Raw genomic sequence first — 11,269 nt, forward strand, 5'->3', positions numbered from 1 at the left:
TGTTTCGAGCAGTGTTCGCAGAAGGGGTTGCCTCCCAAGGGCTGGACCCGGAGTGTAAACGAGGGACAGTGTGGTGTACGCAGGCGAGGCCCAAGGTGATCCGACCAGGGGAGGTAGCACTAGTGATGGGGACCCCCAGATTCCCAGGAGTGCCGACGGGAGAAGCCCTGTTAGTAGACACCCCAGACGATCTTGAAGGGGAGACACGATTTCCGGCGGGGGCGCTGGTGAGGCCCGAAGTGCAGAGACCAGGGGTGGTACATGCAAGGCATATAGTTATAAGTGTCAGGAACACCACGGCAAGAGAAATCACCTTTAAGAGGGGAATGCCGCTGGCACATCTGTTCCCGGTGATGGTAATGTCTAGCGCACTAGTGAGGACCCCTAACGGGGAGGGATCGGAGCATCGAAGGGAGCTGACCGCTGAAGCCTTTAACTTCGGGGATTCCCCTGTGTCGCCGGAGTGGAAACACCGGCTAGTGGAGAAGATGCTGAAGATGGAAACTGTTTTTTCTCGGGGCAAGTTTGATGTTGGCTGCGCCAAAAGCACTCCAGGTGACGGAGGACACCCCGTTCCGAGAGAGATCCCGGCGACTGGCTCCGGCAGATGTTGAGGACGTGCGACAGCATTTGTGCAAGTTGAAGGAGGCCGGAATCATAGCTGAGTCTCGAAGTCCTTATGCGTCCCCAATAGTGGTGGCACGGAAGAAGAATGGGCGAGTGCGCATGTGTGTTGACTACAGGACGTTGAATTGGCGAACTGTCCCTGATCAATATACTGTCCCAAGAGTCGAGGATGCGTTGGCCTGCCTGAGTGGTGCGAAGTGGTTCATTGTGCTGGATTTAAGAAGTGGGTATTACCAGATCCCGATGAGTGCGGCCGATAAAGAGAAGACCGCTTTTATCTGCCCGCTGGGGTTCTTTCAGTTCGAACGAATGCCCCAAGGTATATCCGGAGCCCCAACCACCTTCCAGAGGCTCATGGAGAGAACTGTGGGGGATATGAATCTGTTGGAGGTGCTGGTGTACCTGGACGATTTGAAAGTGTTTGGATCGACTTTGGAGGAACATGAGGAGAGGCTGTTGAAGGTGTTGGGCCGGCTTAATGAAGAAGGGTTGAAGCTTTCCCTGGACAAATGCCATTTCTGCAAGTCGTTGGTTAACTACATTGGCCATATCATTTCGCGAGAGGGAGTGGCTACTGATCCAACCAAGATAGAGGCCGTGACCACCTGGCCGAGACCCCAGAAAGTGGGTGCTCTGCGCTCATTTATGGGGTTCTGTGGGTATTACCGGCGATTTGTGAAAGGATATGCCAAAGTGTGTCACCCGTTGACTCAGCTGTTGTGTGGCTATCCCCTGGTGGGGAAGAAGAGGATGGGGAACCAGAGGCAGGATGCTGGAGGATACTGGAACCCGGCAGAACCTTTTGGCTCGAGATGGGATGATCAATGTGAAGAGGCGTTCCGATCTTTGAAAAGGGCACTGACCCAGGCCCTGGTGTTGGCTTTTGCCGATCCCCAGAAGCCATATGTGCTGCACACGGATGTCAGCCGAGAGGGTCTCGGGGCTGTTCTGTACCAGGAGCATGGCAAAGCATTGAGACCAGTAGCCTTTGTCAGCCGAAGCTTGTCGCCATCGGAGAGAAACTATCCCACTCACAAGTTGGAGTTCCTGGCGCTGAAGTGGGCGGTGGTGGACAAGCTGGGCGATTACCTGTACGGAGCCAAGTTTGAGGTTAGAACGGATAACAATCCTCTCTCTTATATTTTGACTTCGGCGAAGCTGGATGCCACAGGACATCGGTGGCTGGCGGCCTTGTTGGTATATGATTTCAGCCTGAGGTACCGCCCCGGAAGCAAGAATGTTGATGCGGATGCATTGTCTCGTCGGGAGCCGGGGTAGGAGGAGAGGGACGAGGAGTGGGAGAGTGTCCCTGCCCCTGGAGTGAAGGCGATGTGTCAGTTTGCTATCACCGTGAAGGCCGAGGGAAGAGGGAGGCTAGAACGAGCCGTGGACCATTTGGGGGTTTTTGACAACGCCATACCCCTAGTTTACTGTGACCTGACCGCACTGGGGACTAAATAGTTGCCGGAACTGAGTCTGGGGGAAGTGGCAGCTGCTCAACAAAATGACCCGGGCATTGGCACAGTGTGGAGAGCGGTCGAGAAGGGGGATGGGGCGTTGGCTGAGAAGGCGAAACACCCATGCGTGCCTCTGTTGTTGAAGGAGTGGTCTTGGTTGAAGTTAAAGAACCAAATCTTGTACCGGGTAACGACGCCTCCGGACCAACCCCGCTGTTGGCAACTGGTCCTGCCGGAGGAGTATCGCCAGGCTGTACTCCAGGCCTTACATGATGATTCTGGACACTTGGGGGTGGAAAAGACATATGGATTACTCAAAGACCGGTTCTACTGGCCCCGGATGAGGGGGGACGTCGAAGAATACTGTAGGGGATGCCGTCGTTGCATCCAGAGGAAGACCCTGCTAGCATTAGCGGCTCCACTGTCGCACTTGCAGAGTGCGGGACCTCTGGACCTGGTATGTATGGATTTCCTGTCTTTTGAGCCTGACACCAGCAACACCGTGAATGTCTTAGTCATCACCGATCATTACACTCGCTATGCTCAGGCATTTCCCACCAAGGATCAGAAGGCGACGACAGTGGCGAAGGTGTTATGGGAGAAGTATTTTGTGCATTACGGCCTTCCCAGGCGAATCCATAGTGATCAGGGGCGGGACTTTGAGAGCCGCCTTATCCAGGAATTACTGACTATGTTTGGGGTTGAGAAATCCAGGACTACCCCTTACCACCCACAGGGAGATCCTCAGCCAGAGAGATTCAACAGGACCCTGTTGGATATGCTCGGGACGCTGGAGATTGGGCAGAAAAGCAGGTGGAGTCGTCATATTGGACAATTGGTTCACTGTTACAATTGTACTCGCAATGATGCTACAGGGTATTCGCCCTATTATCTGATGTTCGGGCGGGAGGTGAGGTTGCCCATTGACGTGTGTTTTGGAGGTGGAGTGGGTGAATTTCCCGGGAAGTCCCATCTAAAGTACGTGTCCGACATGAAGAGGAAGTTACAGCGGGCGTACGAGTTGGCCGAGGCGGTGGCTACCAAACAAAATCAGAAGAATAAGATGCGGTATGATCGAAAGGTGAAGTTTGTACAATTATTACCGGGCGACCGGGTCCTTTTACGGAATTTGGGACTCCCTGGTAAGCACAAGTTGGCAGATCGATGGGCGGTCACCCCCTATGTAATAGAGAGCCAGATGCCGAACCTGCCCGTTTACCGGGTGAAACCTGAGGATGGAAAAGGGCCTATCAAGGTACTCCATAGGAAGCACCTGCTGCCACTGGGTCAAGCGGTGCAGGTGGATAAGGAGCCCAAGAGGGAGGTTGCGCCTAGTACAAGGACTCTGCGAGGGCGTGGAGAACGGGAAGAGCCCGCTGCTGAAGAGTGGGGACGGGTCCCTCACCCGGGAATGGCTACTGATTCAGAGGAGGATGACTCAGATGATTGGGCCCTGTTCCCATTCGCTGGTGCTCCAGTACCAGGAGAGGAGGCTCCTGGCCCTTCCCATACTGAATTGGGTGAGAGGAGGGAAGGTCTTGAGGGTCAGATGGAGAGGCAGCCTACATTGGTGGGAGAGAGGGTGGAACCCGAGCGTGAGCCGGAGAGATCTCAGGTGACGGAGGACCCCTGTGAGGAAGGGGGTGCGGGTCTGTCAGGTAGACCTGGGGTGTCCGAGACAGTGGGTTCGCAGGTGACAAGGGAGCCCAGTGGGGCAGAAGGGGTATGGAGATCTCAGAGGATTAGGTGCCCCCCGGAGCGGTTGACATATGTGGTACCGGGAGAACCGAGTGTGATTTCTACTGCTCTGGGTAGTTATGTCACTGCTTTCTGCACCTGGGTTGGGTTTTGTGTGTTGCAAGAAGCTTTGGGGAACTCTAGTAATGCCATGAGGGCATGACATTTGCTGGTGGGGAGAGAATGTACAATGTCCTGTGTATGTTACTCAAAATAGCCTCTTTGGTTTGTTACAAGTAGGAATGCTTCTTTGTCGGATAAGTGTTTCTCTCGCCGTTGTTTCACTTTAGAATGGCTGATATGGTAATTGTATTCATTTGTTAATCAATGGGGAATGTTATTGTGTCTTGTGATGCTGGGAATTTGGGGGAGGGGTTTTCGCGGGTTTTTTGGTGGGAGGAGAGTGCGGGAGGAAGACGTCGAGGAAGGTGGACGTGCGCTGCACTGCTTGGAAGACCCCCGGGCGTGGTCCTAGGTGTGAAGACGTGGAGGTCGGAGGCAAGCGACGAGGGGTCGAATGGTTCGTTGATTGAGCTCCAACGAGTGCACTAAACAGACTGAACTTTGATAAGTTGGCGCCTTTTGTTTTTTTCCTTGTATATATATGTATATTGTATTGCCTACTACTCTTTTAATTTTAGTAAACTCTTTAAAGTGTATGTCATAACGGTATTTGTTGTGGGTTTGATACTGTTGGCGGGCACAAGGCATAAAACTCGATTCTCACAGCACCTGCGTGTACGGGAGGTGGGTTGGTGAGTGGCTGGATCTCCTTTTTCCCCTAGACATATACCAGCCTGTTGGGTAAGTGTTACAGTATTTTCATCCTTTTCATGAGAATTGCTGTACTATATGAAATTAATGGAACTGCTGAGTGAAGTATGCATGTTCCATTCCAAAGCAAGTGAAAGAAGGGAAAAATATCTCTGCTTCAGAGTTTATTAGCCTGCTATGCTCTTCACGCCTGAGCATACAGTAAGTGAATCCAAGATACTGTTCATCAGTCATAGCGTGGCATTCAATAGCATTTACACCTCAGCATTAACTACCAAACTTCTAAACCTGGGGTTCTGTAACTCCCTCTATAACTGGATTCTTGACTTCATTATTGGGAGACCACAATCAGTGGGGTTTGGCAATGACATATTCTACTTACTGACAATTAACACAAATACACCTCAAGAATTCATGCTTAGTCTAGTGCTGTACCCTCTACACTCATGACTGTGCAGATAGGCACAGCTCAAATGCCATCTATCAGTTTGCAGATGACACCACTATTGATGCTGAAATCTCAGAGGACGATGAAGAGGTATGAGATTGTGGTCGATTGTTGGTTGAGTGGCATCACAACAGGTTCTTGCTGACATTGTGTACAAGGCTAAGGAATTGATTCTTGACTTTAGGAAGGGGAAGTCATTAGAACACACACCAGTCCTCATTGAAGTGTCAGCGGTGAGGGCAGATTAAGCAGCTTCAAGTTCTATATCATGAACATCTTGAAGGGTCTTCTTAGGATTTTGAGGAGATCTGGTATGTCACCAAGTATTCTTGCAAATTTCTGTAGATATTTCGCAGAGAGCATTCTGACTGATTGCATTAGCCTCGTGCATAGGATTACAAGAGGATGCAAAGGGTTGGAGACTGAGCTTCGTCACATGCACAGCCCTTCCACTGTTGAGGACATCTTTAAGAGGTGAAGAAGGAGGCATTCATTACAAGAAAAGAAGAGCTTACGAAAGGTTCAAAAAACTAGGTAATGATAGAGAGCTAGGAGATTATAAGGCTAACAGGAAGGAGCTCAAGAAAGAAATTAGGAGGGCTGGAAGGGGGCCATGAGAAGGCCTTGGCAGACAGGATTAAGGAAAACCCCAAGGCATTCTACAAGTATGTGAAGAGCAAGAGATAAAATGCGAGAGAACAGGACCAATCAAGCGTGACAGTGGAAAAGTGTGTATGGAACTGAAGAGATAGCAGAGGTACTTAATGAATACTTTGCTTCAGTATTCACTGCGGAGAGGGATCTTGGCGATTGTAGGGATGACTTGCAGCAGACTGAAAATCTTGAGCATGTAGATATTAAGAAAGGGGATGTGCAGGAGCTTTTGGAAAGCATCAAGTTGAATAAGTCACCGGGACCGGATGAGATGTACCCCAGGCTACTGTGGGAGGTAAGGGAGGAGATTGCTGAGCCTCTGGTGATGATCTTTGCATCAGCAATGAGGACGGGAGAGGTTCTGGAGGATTGGAGGGTTGCAGATGTTGTTCATTATTCAAGAAAGGGAGTAAAGATAGCCCAGGAAATTATAGACCAGTGAGTTTTATTTCAGTGGCTGGTAAGTTGATGGAGAAGATCCTGAGAGGCAGGATTTATGAACATTTGGAGAGGCATAATATGATTGGGAATAGTCAGCATGGCTTTGTGAAAGGTAGGCCATGCCTTACAAGTCTGATTGAATTTTTTGAGGATGTGACTGAACACATAGATGGTAGAGCAGTAGATGTAGTGTATAGCAGTAGTTGGAGCAATGCTGCCAGGATAATCAAGGACACGACCCACCCAGCCAACACACTTTTTGTCTCTCTTCCCTCTGGGAGAAGGTTCAGGAGCTTGAAGATTTGTATGGCCAGATATTGGGAACAGCTTCTTTCCAACTGTGATGAGACTGCTGAACGGATCCTGACCCGGATCTGGGCTGTACCTTCCAAATATCTGGACCTGACTTGCACTACCTTACTTTCCCTTTTCTATTTTCCATTTATGATTTATAATTTAAATTTTTATTATATTTACTTTGATTTGTACTTCAGGGAGTGCGAAACTCAAGAGTCAAATATCGCTGTGATGATTGTACGCTCTAGTATCAATTGTTTGGTGACAATAAAGTGAAGTATATGGATTTCAGCAAGTCATTTGACAAGGCACCCCATGCAAGGCTTATTGAGAAAGTAAGGAGGCATGGGATCCAAAGGGAAATTGCTTTGTGGATCCAGAACTGGCTTGCCCACAGAAGGCAAAGAGTGGTTGAAGACAGGTCATATTCTGCATGGAGGTCGGTCACCAGTGGTGTGCCTCAGGGATCTGTTCTAGGACACCTACTCTTTGTGATTTTTATTAATGACCTGGATGCAGAAGTGGAGGGATGGGTTAGTAAATTTGCTGATGACACGAAGATTGGAGGTGTTGTGGATAGTGTGGAGGGCTGTCAGAGGTTACAGCAGGACATTGATAGGATGCAAAACTGGGCTGAGAAGTTGCAGAAGGAGTTCAACCCAGATAAGTGTGAGATGGTTCATTTCGGTAGGTCAAATATGATGATGGCATATAGTATTACTGGTAAAACTCTTGGCAGTGTGGAGGATCAGAGGGATCTTGGGGTTCGAGTCCAAGTTGCGCAGGTTGACTCTGTGGTTAAAAAAGCATACGGTGCATTGGCCTTCATCAATCATGGGACTGAGTTTAGGAGCCGTGAGATAATGTTGCAGCTATATAGGATCCTGGTCAGACTCCACTTGGAGTACTGTGCTCAGTTCTGGTTGCCTCTCTACAGGAAGGATGTGGAAACCATGGAAAGGGTGCAGAGGAGTTTTATAAGGATGTTGCCTGGATTGGGGAGCATGCCTTATGAGAATAGGTTGAATGAACTCGGCCTGACGGAGGATGAGAGGTGACCTGATAGAGGTATATAAGATAATGAGAGGCATTGATAGTGTGGATAGTCAGAGGCTTTTTCCCAGGCCTGAAATGACTAGCACAAGAGGGCACAGCTTTAAGGTGCTTGGAAGTAGGTACAGAGTCGATATCAGGGGTAAGTTTTTTTTTAACAGAGATTGGTAAGTGCGTGGAATGGGCTGCCGGCAATGGTGGTGGAGGCTTTGTGGGCCGAAGGACCTCTATTGTGCTGTAGGTTTTCTATGTTTCTATTACCCTTGTCTTTCAAAACATGTCCTCTTCTCGATACTGCTATAGGGGATGTGATACAAGAGCCTAAAGATGTACACTCAACATTTTTGGAATGTTCTCTTCTCTGCCATTAGATTTCTGAGTGGTCTGTGAATCCACAGATATTCCTTTCTTTTGCACTAGTTATTTAATTTTGCACCATACTGCTCCCACAGAACGACTGGTTTCATATCATTAGACAGTCATCGTAAATTTGATTCTTTTTCACTAACGCCACTGTTGATGGTGCACTCAATCTTGATTTTCTGTTTTCTGATGTTTTGCTCTCTCTCTCTCTTCTCTCAGTTAGACAATAGGATTTCCCTTGTCCTTGCCTTCCTCCCTCTCAGCCTCTACATTCAGTGGATAATCTTCATAATTTCTGCTGCCACCAGACACACCTTCATCTTCCTTTTCAGTATTTTAAAATGACTGCTCTTTCCATGGCTTTCTGATCCATTCTTCCTTCTCCACCAACCTCTTCCCTCTTCATGACTTTATCCCCATGCAGTCATGGGAGATAAATATTCTTTAATATGTTCCTTTCAGTTACCCAAGTAAAGTAGCAGATCTCTTGAGTTTTCAATTTAACTTTTTGTTTGGTTTATGTTGAAAAAACTTAATGCAGATTAAATGATCACTGCAGAGCACCTCGTTTAATCTTCAAGGGTGATTGTGAGCTTTTATACTTGTTACATTAATTCTTTGTATACTAGCTTTAGAATGTTGTATTGTTCCAATGTAATACCCAGTATAAGCTTGAAGAATAGCACTTTTTGTCATAGTTTGTCTTAGTTGTCAGGATTAATTGCTAAATTTACAATTTCTTGCTTTTTGCACACTCTCCTTCTCTTTCTTTCTTCTCTCCCCCCACCCCTTCATGGCATTGCTGTTCCTTTTGCTTCCATTCATCTCCTTTCTCTTTTATGTCTCCACCTGCTATTTTAAAAAAATTGATAATTCAACATCCTTGGTCTCCACCCTATCACAGACATTCTCATTGTTTTCTTCACTGCTTCTTGGCGACTTAAGATGTGCATGTCTTCCCCTCCTTCCAATTCAGAAGAGTCTTAAATTCTTAACACTTTCTCTCCCAATTACCATAGCATGATCTGACTATTGCTAGGATTTTTGTTCGCTATTTTCACCATTTACATTTTCTCCAAATATGTATTAATATTTACACATTTTCTTTAAACTGTACATTTGCTCTGATTTTTGATGTAGGCTATTCCTCGAGTAGGTACTGTTCATTTTACATTCATTGTGATGAACTGATTGTTGAAAACTGCAAATTATAGGAAGGCCTTAATAATTTTTTTTCCTTTTCAGGAAGAAAGACGAAGGCAGAGGAACGCAGTTATTATTCAGTCCTTCCTCCGAGGATACAGGGACAGAAAACAGCAAGTATGTTATATAAATTAATGAAGTTTCAGGGTGCTTGAAGAAAGTTGAAAATTTTATAGAGGTGCAGCGTGATCGCCAATTTATTGTACAGCTACATAGATTTTAAATGTATTTGTCTTCAGATTACTAATAGTTTAAAAAAGCGATCAAATTCCTTTAAAAGACAAACCAGTTTGGAAATACTGTGTATGTTTTTGAAATGAAACAATTTTCAGTAAAATTTGCTCTTAGGTGAAAATGTAAACTATTCTTATCTCTGTGGTATTCAGAAAATTTACTGTGTTGGTGGTTCCTAGTTGTAATCCTTGGTTCACTTCTTTACTGTTATGCTGTAGGTAATTATAAAAAGTGGGGAGGATTATTTAGAAGTGGGAATAACTAAGAAACATAGAAATCTGCAGCACATTACAGGCACTTCAGCCCACAATGTTGTATGGACCATATAACCTACTCTAGAAACGGCCTAGAATTTCCCTACTGTATAGCCTTCTATTTTTCTAAGCTCCATGTACCTATTGTATCTGCCTCTGCCACCTTCGCTGGCAGTGCATTCCACGCACCCACCACTCTCTGTGTGAAAAACATATCTCTGACATCCCCCTTGTATCTACTTCCAAGCAGCTTAAAGCTATGCCTCCTCGTATTAGCCATTTCAGCTCTGGGAAAAAGCCTCTGGCTATCCACACGATTATTGCCTCTCATCCTATATATCTCTGTCAGGTTACCTCACATCCTCTGTTGTTCCAAAGAAAAAAGGCCACGTTCACTCAACCCATTCTCATAAGGTATGCTCTCCAACCCAGGCAATATTCTGGTAAATCTCCTCTGTATTCTCTCTATGATATCCACATCTTTCCTGTAATGAGGTGACCAGAACTGAAAACAATACTCCCAAGTGGGGTCTAACTAAGGTCTTATATAGCTGTAACTTTACTTATGGCTCTTGAATACAATCCCATGGTTGCTGAAGGTCAACACACCATATACGCCTTCTTAACAACACTGTCAATCTGCGCAGCAGCTTTGAGTGTCCACTGGACAGGGACCCCGTTGATCCTCCACATTGCTAAGAGTCTTACCATTAATATTATATTCTGTCTTCAAATTTGTCCTACTGAAATGAACCACCTCACACTTATCTAGGTGGAATTCCATCTTGCACTTCTCAGCACTGCTGCAACCTCTGACAGCCCTCCAGACTGTCCACAACACCCCCAACTTTTGTGTCATCAGCAAACTTATTAATCCACACTTCCACTTCCTAATCCAGGCCATTTATAAAAAATCACGAAGAGGAGGGGTCCCAGAACAGATCCCTGCGGAACATCACTGGTCAACTTCCTCCATGCAGAATACAAACCATCCACAATCACTTTTTGCCTTCTGTGGGCAAGCCAATTCTGGATCCACAAAGCAAGGTCTCCTTAGATTCCATGCTGCAGTACTTTCTGAATGAGTCTTGCATAGGGAAACTTTTCAAATGCCTTACTGGAATCCATATACAGAAGGGTTGGGTGCTACAATGATTGGAAACATCATTCAATCATATAAAAATGGTTCATTCTTTACTGATAATAGAATTCCAATTTTTAAAATTTTGTTTGCAGCATACGATACAGCGAAGTGAATTTGATCATTGTGTCTCCATTGCACAAGCTGGCGGAAATTTTTCTATCAGTGACGGATACAATCTGACTGTTTTAATAAGAAAGCTCTTATTTTTTTACAAACAAAATGAAGATTTGGAGAGATTGGTAAGAGAAAAAATATCCCTTTGCAATTAACTGCTTGATTTGTGTAGCTCCAAAGTCATCATCCTCAGCCCCATCATCCCTACTGGGGCTTAGGCTGCCAACAGTAGCTCACCAGTGTCCTCTGTCCTGGGCCAGTCTTTCACGTTGTCTCTAGGTATAGCGCATCTTCTTGCTGTATCCTTCCAATCCATGAATGTCTTCTTTAGAGCTTCTGTTGGTCTTTCTATAGCATTGGGTTTTTATGGGAAAGGGTTGTTATCCTCATGCCCAACCCTCCTCCTTTCGCAGCCAAGCTTAGAACATTCATGGTAAAGTTAAGTGGAAAGTACACAAACAAATTGCTT

The 11,269-nt window shown here is 46.2% G+C and overlaps 1 protein-coding gene across 1 annotated transcript in view; it reads left to right on the forward strand.

Moving 5' to 3' along the window:
* ube3c (ubiquitin protein ligase E3C) overlaps positions 1-11,269 on the forward strand; it is a 153,679-nt gene that overhangs the window by 16,117 nt on the left and 126,293 nt on the right. The window contains exons 4-5 of the mRNA XM_059971878.1: positions 9,097-9,171; positions 10,779-10,925. Coding sequence (XP_059827861.1) covers positions 9,097-9,171; positions 10,779-10,925 — 222 coding nt within the window. The remainder of the gene's footprint in view (positions 1-9,096; positions 9,172-10,778; positions 10,926-11,269) is intronic.

The sequence above is a fragment of the Hypanus sabinus genome, chromosome 6 (assembly GCF_030144855.1).
Source record: "Hypanus sabinus isolate sHypSab1 chromosome 6, sHypSab1.hap1, whole genome shotgun sequence".
Lineage (NCBI taxonomy): Eukaryota > Metazoa > Chordata > Chondrichthyes > Myliobatiformes > Dasyatidae > Hypanus > Hypanus sabinus.